At 43.6% G+C, this 18,577-nt stretch overlaps 3 protein-coding genes across 6 annotated transcripts; 2 read left to right on the top strand and 1 right to left on the bottom strand.

Moving 5' to 3' along the window:
* Positions 1 to 648: 648 nt before the first annotated feature.
* Positions 649 to 10,964, top strand: rela (v-rel avian reticuloendotheliosis viral oncogene homolog A). 2 transcript variants are annotated; one of them, XM_029143127.3, is made up of 11 exons: positions 649 to 814; positions 2,349 to 2,384; positions 2,614 to 2,747; positions 3,710 to 3,855; positions 4,947 to 5,038; positions 5,271 to 5,405; positions 6,008 to 6,112; positions 8,023 to 8,238; positions 8,330 to 8,398; positions 8,487 to 8,570; positions 9,006 to 10,964. In XM_029143127.3, exons 1-11 carry the CDS (start codon positions 808 to 810, stop codon positions 9,845 to 9,847), a joined length of 1,866 nt encoding a protein of 621 aa, XP_028998960.1. In that variant the 5' UTR covers positions 649 to 807; the 3' UTR covers positions 9,848 to 10,964. The 2 variants fall into 2 exon arrangements, with proteins under 2 accessions (XP_028998960.1, XP_028998959.1); XM_029143126.3 differs by having other exon boundaries at positions 2,611 to 2,747.
* On the bottom strand, positions 10,171 to 12,610 carry c2h11orf68 (chromosome 2 C11orf68 homolog). 2 transcript variants are annotated; one of them, XM_029143131.3, is made up of 2 exons: positions 12,459 to 12,610; positions 10,171 to 12,081 (listed from the first exon to the last, which is right to left on the bottom strand). In XM_029143131.3, exon 2 carries the CDS (start codon positions 12,044 to 12,046, stop codon positions 11,303 to 11,305), a length of 744 nt encoding a protein of 247 aa, XP_028998964.1. In that variant the 5' UTR covers positions 12,047 to 12,081; positions 12,459 to 12,610; the 3' UTR covers positions 10,171 to 11,302. The 2 variants fall into 2 exon arrangements, with proteins under 2 accessions (XP_028998964.1, XP_028998965.1); XM_029143132.3 differs by having other exon boundaries at positions 10,171 to 12,056; positions 12,459 to 12,607.
* Positions 12,611 to 12,902: 292 nt separating this feature from the next.
* On the top strand, positions 12,903 to 17,810 carry drap1 (DR1-associated protein 1 (negative cofactor 2 alpha)). Of its 2 annotated transcripts, none has more exons than XM_029143133.3 (7): positions 12,903 to 13,095; positions 13,661 to 13,733; positions 14,205 to 14,298; positions 14,597 to 14,722; positions 15,581 to 15,671; positions 15,897 to 15,985; positions 16,497 to 17,810. In XM_029143133.3, the coding sequence occupies exons 1-7, from the start codon at positions 13,054 to 13,056 to the stop codon at positions 16,585 to 16,587; spliced, it is 606 nt and encodes a 201-aa protein (XP_028998966.1). In that variant the 5' UTR covers positions 12,903 to 13,053; the 3' UTR covers positions 16,588 to 17,810. The 2 variants fall into 2 exon arrangements, with proteins under 2 accessions (XP_028998966.1, XP_040924047.1); XM_041068113.2 differs by lacking the exon at positions 12,903 to 13,095 and adding an exon at positions 13,411 to 13,548.
* Positions 17,811 to 18,577: the final 767 nt, after the last annotated feature.

Genomic DNA, 18,577 nt, shown 5'->3' with positions numbered 1-18,577 from the left:
TGGAGGTGGATCCAGTCTAAGGCTCTCTTCCAGTTTATGACTAAGGCCAGAAGTTATTTTATTGCCTCTCCCACTCAAACCATTTTTTTCTGTTCCTTTCAAGTGCGTCATCTGGGTATTTCCGCGCTGTTTTGAGTGGGTGGTGGCAAGTTGCGACGCAAAGAAAAGACGGCGCCTGACGCCTGTCAAGCGACAAAACAGCACCGGAAACACATGAAACTCTTCAAAATGCATTTGTAAGGACAAGCCCTATATACAGTACAACAATAATACAAAAGGCTACCATTTTTATTATTATTACCAAACTTGAAGTAAAACACAACAGATAAAAGTATGCAGGTGTATTTGTACTCTAATAAATAGAATTATATCATTTAAAAAAACAAACGCCAGTAGACGAGATTACAAAAAAGTTATTCAAAAGTGAAAGAATATACGTGCTAATTAATTTTAAATCACATTTTATGAGCTTGACTGGTCACACTATTTAAGTTATATATATAATGTTAAATATAAGCAATAAAGGTATTTTCAAGGCACTTTAGCATATTACACCTGACATTTCGGCGCCGTTCCTACCGGAAGCTCCGTGCGAGCCGCTGCTCGTGCGTCGCGCTTTACCGCGTGCGCTCGCGGCACCTCAGCGGTGGGTGGGGCGTAGGAGGCGACAGAACTGCTCTGTCAAGAAGTTCTTACGGGGCCCCGAGTCGCGTTTGTAGCTTAAAACACAACAACAACAACAACAACAACAACGCGCACAAAACTGGGCTGTGGACGAGGTGGCGCGAGTCTGTCGCGGGCGCAGCCATGGCTGGTAAGTGACGCCGCGTTCACTGTCCTGCTCGCAGACGGTGGAGGTTCGACTGCACAGGGAGTTGTTTTGCGCGCAGGGGAAAGCCCCGCTGCCGTCGGGCTTCGCTCGCGGGAGGGGGTCCGCTGTTCTCGGGTGGCGTTCAAACGTACGGGGGAGAGACTTCAGCGATCGGGGTGTTGTTACGCAGGTGTGCACCGGCCTGTGCCGCTCACTGAACGGGCCGCTCCGTCCACGGCGCGGACGGGTCGAACGGCGCCGCGTCGCGCCGCGCCGCGCGGAGGCCCGTCGGGTTCAGTCCACCTCATGGATTTCCTGGGTCGCCGCTGCTGAACCAGCTAAACTCCGTTGAACGGACATTTTGATGCGTGTCAGTTACTGTAACACGCGCGCGAAATAGTTTCAAAATCTAAACTTTTGTTGGCCGCTGTGGATTCCTTCTCCTAATTTAGGCGATCGTGTCACTCGCCAGGCAACGTTTCAATAAAAAGCGTCCATATTGTAATTGGTCCAGAGAGCTGGCGTCCGCCCACCTCCACTGTACGAGGTGGAAATTATGGAAATGATTTGCCATATCTTCGCGCAGTCTGTGCGGAGAATAGATTTTTTTAATGCATAACATCTCAGGCGAACATTTTGATTTGGTAGAAACCTCCCAATGGTATTCTAATGTCTGTCCTCATTGTTGCATTTAATAGAAATCGCTAAAAAGATCGTAATTGGGGTTTTCATAGGAATCGCTAATTATAATTATCAGTTATTAGAGGTGATTGACATAAACATCCGTTTTGCTTCAGCTGTGTTATGATAATAGTGCCTTGAATGATTAATAAAAGCCAAACTAGCGCTGTACTTTCACTTTCACAGCATCCACTTTCTCACACTGCGCTACTATTACTCACTTGCTGCTACTCGGGATTTGTCCGTCTTCACAATGCACATTTAAAATTCACTGAAATCCTACACTTTTTTTAATTGAGCCTCACCCTAGTAAGTTGCGTTAACGTGTTGCTGAGAAAGAGGCCTATTACAACTGGGGACGCGCCTCGCTCCCACTGAAAACTAGAACAAGTCCCATTAAATGTTAGATGGATCCGTTTGCACCTGATCATCTATCACGCCCAGCTTTTGTTTATGAATCTCAGCAATTCATTAGTGGAGAACCTGATACTGCGCTCACACAAGGCGGGTAATTTGACCCTGATATTACACCCTGCCTGTCATTGTTTGCTTTCCTCTACTTCTTCTTCTCTCCAGACTTGGCAAGCGGCTCATGGCAAGTACTTATATTTAGCTGGGAATCGCTAAGCTCCCGGTCCTTTGACCTCCCTGGACGCTACGTCGTCCAGTAGATTTCCACCCTGACAACACCACTAGTGACACACTCCTGACTAAGCCACAAATATGTGCTGAAGCTGCTTTCGGGTTTTGTCATCCACCCTGCTACGGTGTCATTATCGTAACTGGGGGAACTGCTGTTTGTTCCAGGGATTAAACAGAGGAGTGGCTAAGTTTTCTCTTTCCTCCCCCCACACAGGCATGTATGGATGGGGCATGACCCCGCTCAACTCAGGTAAGAAGCCTCTTCCTTTAAATGATCAGCATTATGTTTGGGTCGGGGCCAATATTGACCTCGGACATTTCGACACGCCGCTCCGCTGATTGACGACAGAGGTGGTAACACGCTCGTGAAAGGAGAGAACAGGGGTTTCGCAACCTGGACATTGTGTGTTTGGCATGTGTAAGACACAACGTGGCTTCGCTCACGTCACGTCGTCCCCTCTGTTTCCCCCAACCAGCAGCTCCCTACACGGAGATCATCGAGCAGCCAAAGCAGAGAGGGATGAGGTTCAGGTACAAGTGTGAGGGGCGGTCGGCCGGCAGCATCCCCGGAGAGAAAAGCAACGACACCACGAAGACCCACCCAGCCATCAAGGTGGGTTGGAGCCCGCTTGGAGTCGTTTGGTGGTATTTGATCAAACGGCCACCACAGTACCCTCACACACCATGGGCGACCTACATTCATTCTTGTCCCTGAACGCCTCATCACAGCTTTTTGTCGTCTCTCTAAACACACGAGGCTGCGGTTTCACCCAGGAAACAACATTACTCCAGTCACAGTGTTACTTTTTAATAAAGCCTCCTCACAAATATAAGAGAAAGGTCCTCTTGGAACAAGAGCAGGCAGAAGATAGTGTTTCGAATGTGCGGGCGTCGGGGAGAATCAGTAGGCGTGAGACTCCGCCGTGACGGAGCTATGTCTCCATGGGTTGACGTGCGCGCTGCTCTTTCAGTCTCCATTTCAGAAACCTCAAACCGACGGATTCCTCTTCAGGGATCAATAAAGCTTATCGCATCCTAAAATTTAAGTGCTGCAATCGTTCCAGTGAACAATTTATAGCAAGACTTTTCTAAACCGGCTCCAAAAGGCGTCTCTCTCCAGTTCAGTGTTCAGATGAGACCAAACAGCCTTCTTCACGGTTAGTTGCCGTTTATTGGGTAAAAGCAAGAAATTAATAGATACATCAGTCATTCAAGGTCTGTAGTTGCAGGCCTGGATGGGCTTATTGACACTTTGACCAGACAATCTTTACTTAGTCGCTCTCTCTCTCGTTTTTATCATTGTTGTCCAGTTGACATCACGCGCCACCGTGTAATAAGTAAACTATAAAAGGCCAACGCACTAAAACATTCCACATGTGCACTGGTTTAATAGGTTCTTGTAGGTATTTTCCCCTCTTCCCAGAAAGTTCTATTACTCCTTTGAACTCTTCTGGAGAAGTTCCCAACTTGCTGCTTGTATTTATTAGTTGCATAGAAAAAATTGTCAGGTAATACATGATACTGTTATGCTGGGTGAGCGCAAGCAATGAAATGAATGACACCCCCCTCCTGCAGGTGCACAACTACAGCGGGCCCCTCCGTGTCCGCATCTCGCTGGTGACGAAGAACTCGCCACACAAGCCTCACCCCCACGAGCTGGTGGGGAAGGACTGCAAGCACGGCTACTACGAGGCCGACCTGCAGGAGAGACGGATACACAGGTGGGTGGACGCAGCGGTTTCACGTCATGACAAAGCGGCAGTTGTTGAGGAGTGACCTAGATAAAGCCGGGAGCATTTGTGTTTACTGTCTCCTCAGTAAATGTAGCCGCCAGGTTGGAGACGGGTAAAACATTTACAGCAAGTGGAGTTCACCCCTGCAAGTTTAGGCCTGCGGCTACAATTCAAAATACAAAATGGATATTTTTTTGAGCGATGAAACCACTACCATTAAAATAACACAGATTACAGTAGGTCATCAATGTGTATTAGTTACCGTGATGATTAGTTTTTGTGGAAAAGATTAAACTCAGGGCCTTCGTCAAGCACTGTGACATTCACTCCAGGCAAAAGTAAATATGTGGCCGCTTAAATTGGCTCATATCTACTTTAATAACTGTACATAACTGTTTTTTTAATAATTTTAAAAACTGCTTTGTGGTAAAGGTTACTGCAGTAATGGCTCTGATTCTGTTTCTTATCAGAGCTGCTTATCGGCTTTGAGGAATTTTAGTCCGTCCCTCCTTCATAGAACAGTTTCATCTCAGGGATGTTGCTTGGCTTCAGATCTGTAGGAATAACACTGTGAAATCAGTATTAAAGCCATTCTGGTCCAATAGCACAAATTCTGTTTTCGCTCTTCACGCTTTTTCAAGGAGTGCCTGCGTTACCCATGTGCCCTTGAGCAAATCAAAGCGGGTGCAGTGTTCTTTGGGAGACTTGAGGCGTGGCTCTGGAACTTTGCAGTGTTTTCCTGATGGTAGACTGATAAAGAGGCCTTACTTTGAGATTTCCTTCCGGATTGTTCGATGCTTGCTCATGGGCCGGTGGTGCCGAACGCTCCCGCTCACGGTCACCTGCTGGAGTCCACATTCTTTGTACTCCTGCTGGTTTGCTTTTACCGCTCTACAGCTCATTCCTTAATAAAGCTGTAAATAAAGCATAATGTAAAGAGCACGTCTGGAAACGGGAGTAAAGCCTGGGCTAATGGGTTAATAATACCCACTGTCACTGACAGCCTGAGGCAAGTTCATACTGTATGAGAGCATATAGTCATTTGACTGCCTTGTGTGTGACTAACTGCGTTGTTTCAGTTTTCAGAACCTGGGCATACAGTGTGTGAAGAAGAAAGACGTGAACGAGGCCATCACTTGCAGGCTGCAGACTAATAATAACCCCTTTAACAGTACGTAGTCACGCTCACACGAGTGCAGCACAAAAGCACTTTCTCTTTCATTCACCGACTTTGCATCAGTGCGTCAGGTGAAAAGCTGTGGGTGGGTGTGTGTTGATAACCAGACCATGCACACTGTTGTTGTTGTTAAAACGCTGGTCGCCTCGATGCGACAGGATGCGAGCATTGAGCTGTGTCGCCTCACTGTGCACCACACCTTTCCCCTGCTGTGTCTTGGCTGCAGTTCCGGAGGCCAAGGTTTGGGAGGAGGAGTTTGACCTGAATTCGGTCCGGCTCTGCTTCCAGGCGTCCATCACTCTGTCGACGGGGGAGCTGTTTCCCCTGGAGCCCGTGGTGTCACAGCCCATTTACGACAACAGTGAGTGGACTTGCGGCTTTTGCTGATTTTCGGTTGGAAGTCTAGTTCTATTGTTTCTACATTTGGGAAGGAGCTGCTAATAAGTCCCTCACAAACTCTTTGTTCCTCTTTGTATAATGAATTTCTTGTCAGCCGGAAGGTGTTTAAAAGAAGTAACATTTGCAACACTGATGCTTATTGAAATGTCACGTTAAAGACAAGACAATGTCTATTTTAATACACTTGGTGGTTTAGTGCATCTTTAATATGTTGCCTCATTTAATGCCACCAGTTTGTTTTTGCTTAGATTTAAACTAGTTGCACTATAAGTCAGACAGCCAGTCTCCTTAAGATGCTTCATTTATATATGAATGTCTACATGTGTGTTTCACTTCCCAAATGTGACATAGTGTCTTTATTTATATTTTTGGTTTGACTAAAATACTCACTGTGGCCAGTTTCGATAATTAAAGCCATTAATTACAACAGTTACATTGTAAAAATATACAATCAGACACATTGAAATTTAGATGGGGTAATTGAATGCTGACTGTTTAAAACGTGTTGCACTGACTTGCCACAGTCCACATCGTGTACATTTTGGCCTCGGCGCTGTCTTGCAGGGGCTCCTAACACAGCTGAGCTGAAGATCTGCCGAGTCAACCGCAACTCTGGAAGCTGCAAAGGAGGAGACGAAATCTTCCTGCTGTGTGACAAAGTGCAAAAAGGTACAGAAAGCCCGAGCTGTGTGTCGGTTCTGCTTCATTCTGCGACTCTGCCCCTTGTCAGCCTTGGCAGCTGACTGGTTCCTTCGTTTCCAAAGAAACACCAACGGTTTTGTGTCGCTCTGTGCCATGTTTTCACCGAAACCTAAATCACGTTGCGCAACTCCGAACCTACGCTTTCATATTTAATAATCCATAAATAAAACATCTGACCTGACTAGAGTGGAAAAAGCCTTCTTGCCAAACAGAACCCATGCCTAATAATCACATACAGGTTTATACACAAATCACTTTATTTCAGTGGAGATGTTTTAACAGCCATCATCTTCTTACCCCCCAAAAAAACAGACGAGAAAGAAAAAAAAAGAAGACCTGCTCGCCAACACAAACCAAACTGACTGGACTAGTCTTCGCTCACCTCATGGAATGTTTGCCTACTTTGATTTAAAGCCACTGAGGAACAAATCTCACATTACACAGAGACCGTAAACGTGACATGTTGAAACTTGAAGCTTAGAGGCCGGGGACAAGTTTTTGTCTCTGTATGTCTCTTAAATACTTAAGAGTCCTACTTAAAACAATAAGGTAATTATTTAACAGACTGTACAGCCTAGGAATCCAGTACCAGTATCTCTTGTTGTGCTAAAATGAATACCTAACTGACTAATTACGATGGTAAATAAGATTAGACATTGTTAGCAGATATATCACTGTAGTAACTTCCATTCAGTTACCCAGTGGAAATGATTTGCAGTAGTGTCATAGACAAAACACGCAACTGTGTCCTTCCTTCTTCCTTTTTCTTTTTTTTTTCACTTGTTGGCTCTAAACTGAACTCAGACTCATTACACTTGCTAATCATATTTGTTTAACAATATCCGTATATCATTGTGTGCAAAGACGTGATTGTAGATGGTTTCTCTTTTAGGAATTAAAAGAATTAGTAATTGTTGTGATTTCATCAGCTGTTGAAACAAAGGCCCAAACAAAACCAAAAGCAATGTTGGCGTTAAAGTGCCTTCAACCATGCCACAGTTGCAAAGTGACTGTTGGCTATGGAAGTGAGCAACCGTTTCCATGCAAACTAACTCAAACTTTGCTTTCAGTCGACGCACTTCGCACACGACCAGTGTGAAGGTATATTTAGTCGTTGCACACACAGGCTTTCCTTGTCTGTCACACTATCTGGCGTGCGTATCGCAATGCAAGCCAGCCACATCCTCACAGTGAGCGCCTGCTGTCATGACACGTCTTCCTCTATTTAAGCGTTCACTACTCAGAAAATAGAATTTCCTCTCATTTTCACATGTTGTGCAGTTCTTTTTTTTTTACTTTTGCTAAGGTTTGCAGAACATTACACAGTTTCCTTTGTGGCCAGTTTTAATTCTCAACTCCGGTCTAGCTCTTTAGGCTGCACTTTACTCTGCAGCATTTCGTCCTAATGGACAAGGCAGAATACCCAAGATCACTCAGCTTCAGTAATTAAAGGCTAAACCCACAGCACTTTGATCGTGGAAGGCAAACATGCTTTAAGGCGTGTGCTTTGTATTTTGGAGGTGGGAGCGTAGGACCAGCATGAGTCAGCTTAAGCTGGATGCACATTATATCTGTGGGATAACAGTCTGTGAAGCCTGAAGTCTGCACCGGATTGCAGACTTTATCCTGAACAAAAGCAGGGAGCCAGTAAATATTGGCGTTTTTATTTGGCGTTTGACAGCTGATGTTAAGTATAAAGCATGTATTTCATTGTCAGTCTCTGTATTGCCTAGCAACAAAGGTTACGCACGCTCCTGGGAAAGTTGGGATCTTTTGTGCATAGCAAATCTGAAAAAGTCAAATGCCCCTGTTAATTCTTTCATGTCTCCTATTATAATCAGAAAGCGTCTTCTCACATTTCCCATTTTTCCCTGCAGAGGACATTGAGGTGCGCTTCTTCCAGGACTCCTGGGAGGGGAAGGGAACCTTCTCCCAGGCGGACGTCCACAGACAGGTGGCCATCGTGTTCCGCACGCCCCCCTACCGCGACGTTAACCTCACAGAGCCCATCAGAGTCAAGATGCAGCTCCGCCGGCCCTCTGACCGCGAGGTCAGCGAGCCAATGGACTTCCAGTACCTGCCGTCTGATCCAGGTAAAGCTGCGTTAGTAATTGAAGACTGTGATATTCTGCAAAGGATAAATGTATTGAATTAACTCCGAGTGTCTCTAAATGGTTCTTGTAGATGAATACAGATTGAGTGAGAAGAGAAAGCGGACGGGAGACATGTTCCAGAGCCTAAAGCTTTCCAGTGGTACGCTGATGCCATATTACGTGCAAATAGCTTTTCTTTCTTCTCTCTCAGTTACAATTACTTATAATCATGTTGGGTGAAATTTCAGTGTCTGTTACACAAGATAGGCGACACCTAAGCCCAGTGAGGAGAGCAGACAGAACCAAGCCTCTATCGATGAATGTACCAGCGGGTGAGTTTGCTTTGAATTTCATTTTCATTCATTTTCATTAACGTTTACCGCTGCAGAAATTCTCTATGAACTTAATGGGGCAAAATGTCTATTAGTGAAAACCTGTAATATTGTTCACTATAGCAGAGGGAGGTAGTTGACTAGGTACGATACCAAGAGCTGTGGATACATACATATTGTAGTTACCTGTATCGTACTGGGTCACAATATGTGATGTAGTAATGATGATAGTAAGAAAACATTTGAATAAATGAATGGTTCTAATTGTTAACCCTTTACTGGACTTTTTAAAATGAAATCACACTAAAATTGGAGCTTGTACTTTGTTGCTCACATAATAAAGGCATCTGAAGACTTGTAGAATCCATTTTACAATTATTATTTTAAATACTTTTCATACCTTCTCATTGCCCCTTTTGCTTGTATTTTCTACAGTGATGCTGCCCTCTGCTGCCAGTGCAGCAAAACCCCAGCCTTCATACTCATACAATCAGCCAGGCCAGCTCTTCTCAGTCCAGGCCAAGTCAGAGGCAACAACTAACCAAACTTGGAAGATCATGGAGAGCCTGAACCTGGGCCCTCAGCCTAAAGCTGCCCCAGTGCCAACTTACACGATGGGCCAGGTGCCACTATCGTCCTCCGCCTCTTCCACTTCCTCCTCTACCACCACCACTGCTGCCAACCAGGACTACCCAACCATCAACCTGCCAGACCTTCATGAATTCTTCCCCGCCATGTCTTCAAGCATGGCTCAAGTGTCTGCACCCACCCAGGCAAACGCCGTGCCCTCACAGGCCAGCAGCTCCTTCAACCAAGGATCCCAGTTCAGGTCCGACGCACAACTTGGAGATGATGACATCCCAGAGTTCCCTAGCTTCTCCGAAGCTCAGGCCCCCGTAGCCCTGGACAGCCTAAACATGGATGACTTTGTGGACCTTCTGAACCCCCGTCTCATGAGCGAGAGTGGAAACGGTGCCGTAGCGTTGACCCAGGGTCAACAAACTGGCCCCCACAGCTCGTCCACCCAGAACAGCGCAGTACCCCAGAACACTGACCCTGCCAGCACCCCAGGAGGCACCTGGATGAATTACCCCAATAGCATTCTCAGCTTGCTTCAGAACGAGGGCATGATGGACATCCCACCCAACAACAACAACAACCACCGGCCCGCCATGCTGGATGAGTTCGATGAGTTAATGTCTGCTGACGAGGATCGTCTTATGTCCATTTTGCAAAGTGACAGCCAGGCTGGGTTTGTGTCAGGACAGCCAACTTAAAAGGTGTCTATAGCATTTCTTGCATTGGACACATTCACCCAGGGCCACTTGTACTGCAGCTTTCAGCCTTGAGAACTAAAACTCCTCTTTTGTTAACAAAAACAAAAAAGGAAACGAGGCAATACAAGATCAAATGTAGCAGAACTGCCCACTTCATCAAATGCCAAGACTATTTATGGTATTCAGTGAGTGGAATCTTTTTGTCCCGGTAATACTGAATACAGTCCCATTTTATCACTTCAAGCCCACGTTTCAGATCGATGATGAACTATTTCACCCACTGACATGATAGAGGATTTGTCTTGTAGCAAATGCTTGTTTCACAAACTGTCTCATCAGCAGCAGTACTGTAAAGGTTTGTTTTAATGTTTCTCCTGTGATATTATTCTGTGGAACACGTTGAGTATGTTTTTATTTTGGAGTTGTGGTCCGTTTCAACGTTAAATCAATATTGTAGTTCATCCCTGCAGGGTGGGCCGTCCGGGTCCTCGAGGGCCGGTATTGCTGCTGGTTTTCCAAGTCTCCCTGCTGATCACCTTCCTCAGGTGTGTCAGTTAGCTTTTTCAGCTGCTGATTGACTGAACACACCTGATTGAGGTAATGTGGTAACTGGGGCAGGGAGAGTTGGAAAACCAGCAGGACAGCGGCCCTGGAGGACCAAGTTTGCCCACCCCTGCTTTAGTCTATGCAGATAAGATACATTTGTCCTTTAATTATTGCTGTGTTTTACTTTTTTGAAGGTCAGGAGTAACTGATTACACCAGGTGCCTTGTTGAGTCCCAACAAAACTATTTGCCATCAACCAAATGAAGGTCTATGTGTAAATAACTACCAATCAAGCTACATATAAGTACATGCTTATAGCAGAGAAGAGTACGAAGGCTGACACATCTTTTATTTTATTTGACAATATTATTTGTTCATCAGTCTTTCAGCAACTATTTCACAGAATAAGGTGCGGTTTAACTGAACCCTTTCAGACCCAGAGGTCAACTTATATTACAATAAATTTATAATGGTTTTATGATACAGTATACTGACTATACTATATGCTTTGTGAATGCATAATGATGTCAAAATCCAAAGTGTTTGTGAATAAATAAAAGTGAAAGACACATTTTGGTTTTCAAAACAAATACTTTTTATTTAGCAACTTTTGAATCACAGTTCAGTACAAAACAAAAGCCCAACTGAGAAAGATTTGAGTTTCAAAAATCAATGCTTCATTGGATTAAAGTTTTCACTGGAAGGATTTTCAGGCCAAGGTAGGTGTTATTGTGTTAAAGACAGAAACTTAGATTTCTTACACAATATTTTAGATAACATTTTAGACCATGTAAAAATCATACAATGAGAAAATTAAATTTAAAACAAGAATTAGTGCATCTATTAGTATAACAAAAGGACTAACTCTCTATTTACTCATCCTGCAAAAGTGTCATCGCATTTTGAGGTTTATGTTACTTCAAGATTGGTTGCTTTGTTGATGATGTGGGAACGCCTGGGCACACACTCCAGGTCAAATTTACTCTCATATATAGTTGGACAGAGCTTCCAGCGGTTGTTTCGGTAGATTCCCAGGTTTGTGTACACATCTGGCTTGTAGGAGAGGGGACATTTGACCCCTGTGGCACGGATAACAGAGTCCAGTCTAACAACCTCACTCTCATCAGTGAAGTTCTGATTATAGGCACAGATGACCTGCTTTCCCTCTACCTTAGGGTTGTAGGGGCTGACTTTAACTATGGAGATCTTGCCATCCAGGGCCGCTCTGGCCACACACTCCCACGCACGGTCCAGCTTGAACCCAGAGTCTAAATGCATCAGCCACTTGCCCGCGAGTACTCTGTGGTTGAGGGCCAGCTCCTTCACCGTCTGGAAGCTGACAGGACGGCCGCTGTCCAAAAGTTTTTCCCAGCTCTCCTGCAGACCTGTGACATCTCCGGTGCTGGGGCAGTAGTTTGGGCCCAGCACAGCAATCCACCCCACGGGGCTGCTTTCTCCTTCCTCGTCACCAAACCTGTACACCTGAGAGGGCCTGTTGCTCTCCAGCCAGCTATCAAACTCGGATCGGGGAGTTTTCCTAGAGTCAAATACAATCCAGGGGTCCATGTCTGCAGCCATGGCTTCGGCCGCATAGGTCTCTGCGGCAAAGGGGTTGTCCACCTTGCCATCGCCGGGGCTCTCTTCCTCTTCCATAATACTCTTACTACGAGGCAATTAAACCGGGTATTCTGTCAAATGAGGGCGGTGTTGTGTGAATGTATGTTTAAGAGACAAGTGCGTGGGTTATACTACAGCAAAACCTATAGCAGCTAGCTAGCTTGCTACCTTAGCGTTACCTGTTTAGTAGCAATGTTTGTCCAACCTCTGTTACATAAAACGGCACTACTATCAGTTTAGTTTATTTACCATGTAACATTATATCTGTAACGAAGAGTAAATACGTAGAGGTAGAACTTATTTAAATGTCAGCTAGTCGTTAGGCTCCAGTTTTATTGTAGCTAGCATTCGAGGCTAGCTGGAAATATTATCGTTTATCATTAAGTTCGTACTTTAAATTTGAGTTCAGCGGTTAATAGCCACTAAAGTTATAACGGGCACAACTTACTTGTAGATAACAAAGCTGGCAGCATTCGCCCCAAACAACTGTCGCCAGTTAATGCTTCCTGCAGATTCTCAAGTTGAGATACTGTGTAAGCAATGTTGTTCTTCCGGACAAGCGCAGCAGCGTTTGCGCAACATAAAAATGGTTCCTTAATTTGACGAAGTGTCACAAATAAAGCAAATATATGTTAGTGTGATATATTTAACATCAGAGTGGTTTCGTCTATTTATTGTTGATATACTTGTTATTGTTAAGCGATATCAATGCTAGATGACGGCGTCCTCCCCTATTATAGGCATGAATATTTTATTTAGTATTTTCATCACATGCGTTTGGTTCGAAATTAGCAAAACGTTCAACTTTAATACATCTCATTTTAAAACAAGTTGCGGAGTATCAAGGCGGCGGCGCTGCGACCCTGCGGAACCAAACTGGGTTGAGCCGCCAGGCCAACACGGAACGGGTGACGACGCCGTGCTAAGCAGTTAGCCAGCTGGCTACCGCTATCTAGCGTATGCGCGGTGGAGGTGATTTATGTATGATATAGAGGAATACTGCTGAACAGAGTTCGTCGGTTAGCCACGCAAAATATTTAATTATGCCTAGCAAAAAGAAGAAATACAACGCCAGGTTCCCTCCGGTAAGTTCCAACTTTGACCAACCGGTGTTCTAGCTAGCTCCTGTTAGCAAACTATACGAAGCAAGCTAACTTTTCTAGCTAACCTAAGTCGGATTTGGGCATTTTTGCTTAAAGCGACAACCAACCAGGCAACAGATGGAACACGCTTACTATGTAATGAAAGTTAACATTACACAAGCGTTACTATACTTAAAAGCCAATGTTAGTACATTTAACGGTTGCGCCGTGGGTTAGCCTGCGAGCCCACTAGCGTGCGTTGTTTTTAGCATGGCTAGCTAGCTGAAATTGAACGTTGCAAATTTGAGCTTATCTGTTCTTCAACTCAGTGAGCAAAGTATTTAGCGCGCACAGACCACAGTAAATCTATAACGTCTTAATGTAACAGGTGGCTGCTTGTGTGGTGATATATATATTATCTTATTGGCTGGTTTTCTGTCGTAAGTAGTTACGAAGGTAAGGTGTCTTTGAATCCGCAGTAAATGTGGCAAATCCATGACTGATGTTTACTTGCACCGACTCACTGAACAGTCTGACTTAACAGGAAACATTTTTCTTTTTATTCCAGGCTAGGATTAAGAAGATAATGCAGACAGACGAAGAAATAGGCAAAGTGGCCGCAGCAGTACCTGTTATTATTTGTATTCTTTCAAGCCTAACGCTTGTCTCTCTGCATATTTTGCTCATAATCAGTGCTATATCTGAAATGTTTTCTTGATAACGTACCAGGTGAAGATGATTTTCAATTTCCCTACCACAGTTCTAGTTTCTGGAAGTACACATATATGAATGGCCTCTTTTGCCTTCCCTGTAGTAAACATCTATTAGCTTCCAGAACATGTTCAACGAGGTCTCCTGACTGCACATAGTACAGAGCTCACAGTCCTGAGCAAATCATGTTTAAAACCATACACACCCAGATGATGTCATCTGGAGGAGGGGGCTTGAGGAAGAGCAGACAGGAATCAATGCAAGAGAAGTACATGATGAAGGATGAGGAATTTCAAATCTGTTATGTTCATTATGACGGTGTGGTCTGTGCAGTTACAGATAGCAATGTACGTGTGTTTGATTGAGGACTTTATGTATATAAACCTTAACCAATGTACCAGCGAGAGCGCTGGAGCTTTTTTTGGAATCGTTGCTTACAAAGGCCTGTCAAGTCACCCAGTCCAGGAATGCGAAGACAATGACAACGTCACATCTGTAAGTTTGTGTTTCCCTGTTTTTAATGAAGAACCTAGTCTATACATATGAGGCAGCTGCTTGATGATTTGGATACATGTAGCTGAAAGGCTGTAATTTATTTGTCATGTGCACCCCTCAGAGTTCTATGATATTGTGAAAGTACTTAAAACTATATACAATTACTATTTATCATGTTCTCTGTTTGACATTAGGTTGACATGTTACCAAGCTCAGGATGTGTTTCATGTCTGGGTAGAAAACTGCAATTTGAAATCTCTCTGTTTGCGCGTGTGTGTGTGTGTGTGTGCGCGCGCAGAAAGCAGTGCATTGAGCTGGAGCAACAGTTTGATTTCTTAAAAGATCTGGTGGCAGCTGTGCCGGACATGCAGGGTGAGGGCGAAGAGAATCACGCGGAGGGGGGTGGAGAAAAAGTCCCTCGCAGGTATCCCACTCGCTCACACCCACACAAACACCAATCGGTATGTTTGTATATTACCATGACTACCATTAAACAGCCAACACATCTGTGCTCATGCCAGGAATCTCGGGTCTGCTGGAGGTTCCAGCAGCTAAGTCGTCTTTCATAATGAGTTCATGCACCCACGCTGCTATAAGGAGGAAATGAATCACTCATCACAAGCAACAACAGATATAACAGCAGATATAAGAACAGCTAATGCTGACTAAAGCTGCATGTTTGTTGTTGCGATGCTGCGTTATTACTTTCTCCGCCTTGTTTTGTAGCTAAATTAACCAGTGTAACAGAAGGCTTTTTTCCCTAAGCCTCACAGAGCGAAAACAAATTATTAAGGATTTTAGAGAGGAGAAATTACATTGGCTATCAAGTTAAACACTGCCACTGTGGCTTAAGAGAAGCAGAGAGTCTGGCTGAGAATTACTCCTAAAATCAATGAGTAAGACATCTTCTTTTCACTAAACACTGGCTGATTCCAGTCTGATCCAATTTGTGAGCTGCTAATATTTAGACATTAGTCTCAGCTGTGGGGATGGAGCAGGCCTTTAATTTTAAATGGCTCCTGGACAATTTTTCACCACTGTTAGACACTTTTCTGCACTTTGAAATTACCTACATTGATTTTTATTTTGCATTCCAACGTAACTGTACTGCGGGTTTTTGTTATTTGTGATCTGTTGCTGTTTTTTTTGTAACATTTTTAGGCAAAATTTCAGTTCATCTCTGGGTGTAATGTGCAGCATGGCCGTAAGAGAAACCACTCCTCCACCTTTTTTTTCTTTCTTCTTTTGTAGATGTCAATTCTGTTTTTGTTTCCTCCCACAGGGGTCGAAAACCAGGATCTGGACGCAAGAATGGTGGTGCCGGCTCCAAAAGCAAGGACAAGAAATTGTCTGGCACAGAGTCCGAGCAAGAGGTGGGAGTTGATTTACACACGGGCCAAAAGCTGTGTGGAATTAAAGATATGTTTTATGTACAGTCTGATTTTGTTATTATTATTATTATTATTATTATTATTATTATTATTATTATTATTATTATTATTATTATTATTATTATTATTATTATTATTATTATTATTATTATTATTATTATTATTATTATTATTATCTTATTATTTTGTTCCTTGTGCTGGAACCAGGATGATTCTGAAGACAGTGAGACAGATGGCGACGAGGAGGACGGATCTCAGTCAAGCACAAATCAGCAGGCAACAGCCAGGTTTCACAGGTACAGGCACATTTGTTGACCAGCTTTTTTTTTCTACCCATTTTAGTCTGACCAGATTTGGTGACACAGGTTTGTTGTAACATGAACAGGTAATGTTGATGTAATATGATTGAATGGGACAAAAACTATGCCTTTTGGCTTTCTGTATTTTTACCACCCTGAGCATAGTGGGATCTTCCAGTGGGATTTTGCTGCAGTCACAATAATTTTGGGCTTTTCATGAATATAACACTGAAAACCATCATGGTGATACGGCAGCTACTGTCAGCTAATATAAGCATCATTAAGGATTCACAAATTATCTGGCCACCTGATTAATTAGAAATGTAAAGAACGACCTATTACCCAGAAGCAGGAAGGGGGCGCCGTTACTCAGATGGAAACGTCCAAAAGTAATAGTCAGAGTAACAATGTTTAAAAATAAATAAAAGGCACAAGTACATCAGCATTTTAGTCGTTTATGCACCACTGTGACATGGCTCTAATGTTGTATTTTCCACTTTTTCCACAGCTCAAACGCACCCCAACAGTACATCCCACTTGCTATAGCGCATCCTATGGACTTCACCACCCACCCTGAGGACGAAGACTATGATTCTTAGCTTCTGCCTTCCCTCTTTCCTCTCCAACCACACACTCACACTCTCTCAGACACACACACACACACACACACACACACAAACACACACACAGTCTCTTCCACCGTTATTTTTGATTTCTTAAGTTGTTGTCGCAGCAGCTGCTCCAAACTAAAGATGGAGGTAGTCTTCACTGCAGCCAGTTGAAAGAGACACAAGTGCAGGAGATAGTGAGTGGTTGTATATTGTGTTTTAATTTTTCATTTTTAAAAAGCTTTTATTTTATTGTAGCAAAGAATCCACCGAGGATGTTTTTTAACAAGTCAGTTGTTCTATTTTGAATATTAAAAACAGCAGTCGTCACAGTTTTTGCCCTGAGCCTCTGCAGACAGGATAGGTGTTGTATTTCATTTTCCCCTTGTAGCTTTTTCTTTTGGCACTTTGTTTTGTCCTCAATCTTAGGTAGTAGACTTTATAAAGAAAACATATCAGTCATTGTTGCTCACACCCTCAGGTTGGCTGGAAATCCTGTAAGTGGTAGTTTAAGCCTTAACACAGTCTTTGACTTTCACACAGAGGCAACAGTTTGTAGGTATCTGGAAGGCGATCAGAGCATGTCTAAGGGAAAAGGAGGTCATGGAGTATTACTACTGCTACTTCCCTCACAGTCCACTTGTCAGGCTGTATTATAAACAGGAGAGCAGGTGTATTTTTATTATAGGTTGGCTAACTACTGTTTTTTCCCCTCTATTTTTAAATCATGATTTTTATCAAGAAAACTGTAAACCTCCAAGACAATGAGTCCTAAACACAGTTTAATGAACCCAGCAGTTTAATTATTGAAATTTTTGTTGTGTTCCTTATTTCACGAGGTCATCTTTCCTGAAATCTAAGCCTCCCACCATATTTTTAGGATTAATAAAATCCCTTGAAATTCCCATGAGAAGCATAATGTGACTCTCTGACCATGACTTTTGTTTTTAAAGTTGTCTCTTTTGTCCTCCCTATTTTTATTTCTTGCTATTCTGACCACCCCTCAGCCTTTGAGTAACTTTTTTTTCCATCACCCTCCCTACAATCCTTTTTAGAGTGTTCTTGTTGTATCCATTGAAAGCAGAGATGGGGCTCTCATTCACGTGTCCATCTCAGTATGAAGTGTTTTCAAACAGGCAGTTGACACTGTATTGTAAACTTTTAACGTTCATTTTATTTTGTATGGGTGAAATAAAATTCGTATTTCCATTTAATGTTTTGCTTTGTTGTGTTTTCCAAAACAACACTGATTGGTCTGAAATGCTTTAACGCAAATGTGCAAATATGGTCTTCTCTCTTCTTTATGCAACTTCGCAGGCACGCAACACTTCCTCTGTGCTTTTACCTCAGTGCAGGGCCTTCATCTCACCTGTGATTTCTTTCTTTGCTTTATTTTGCAATATAGAAATTTCCCAAAGATGCAATCATGTTGATTTACTCGCTAGTGACTCATGCAACCTGAAAGACCGGCTAGTATTTCTCCTTGAGATTGTAGCCTCCTCTTGGTATTTGAATCTGATAAGTACAAGACGGTACATGTTTGTGGACAACTGTTGACAGGTAGGTAATTGTTACCATCATAGACATTCAGAGTAGAGGGCACGTTTGGCATGAGCGGGGCCAGTCTTTTTCCGCTCGTTCTTTTCATTATTTTAAATAGTTCATAGCTCATATCCAGCTAACTATCCAAGCAACACAGTCAGGCCCGCAAAAACAACTGCATCCTTCCTGCACAAGCATTGACTCAGCGGACTGTGGGAGAGGGTGGGGTTTGTTCTGTGTGTGTGTGTGTGTGTATGTGGGGAAATGAGAGGAGGTGGCCGGGGGTTGTAGGTGGGTGACTTTAGGAGGTCGTGTCCAAACAAATAGCAGCCGTGGGGCAGGGAAAGAGGGAGAGAAAAGGGAGCCTTCAAAGGGCTAAGAAGGAAACACACTGTTTCCACACAGCAGCCAGCGGGGCCAAGGGTGGCCCTTAGATTCC

Source organism: Betta splendens, chromosome 2 (genome assembly GCF_900634795.4).
Source record: "Betta splendens chromosome 2, fBetSpl5.4, whole genome shotgun sequence".
In the NCBI taxonomy this organism is placed as follows: Eukaryota; Metazoa; Chordata; class Actinopteri; order Anabantiformes; family Osphronemidae; genus Betta; species Betta splendens.
Note: the sequence above shows the minus strand (reverse complement) of the source record. Positions and strands in the feature narration are given on the sequence as shown.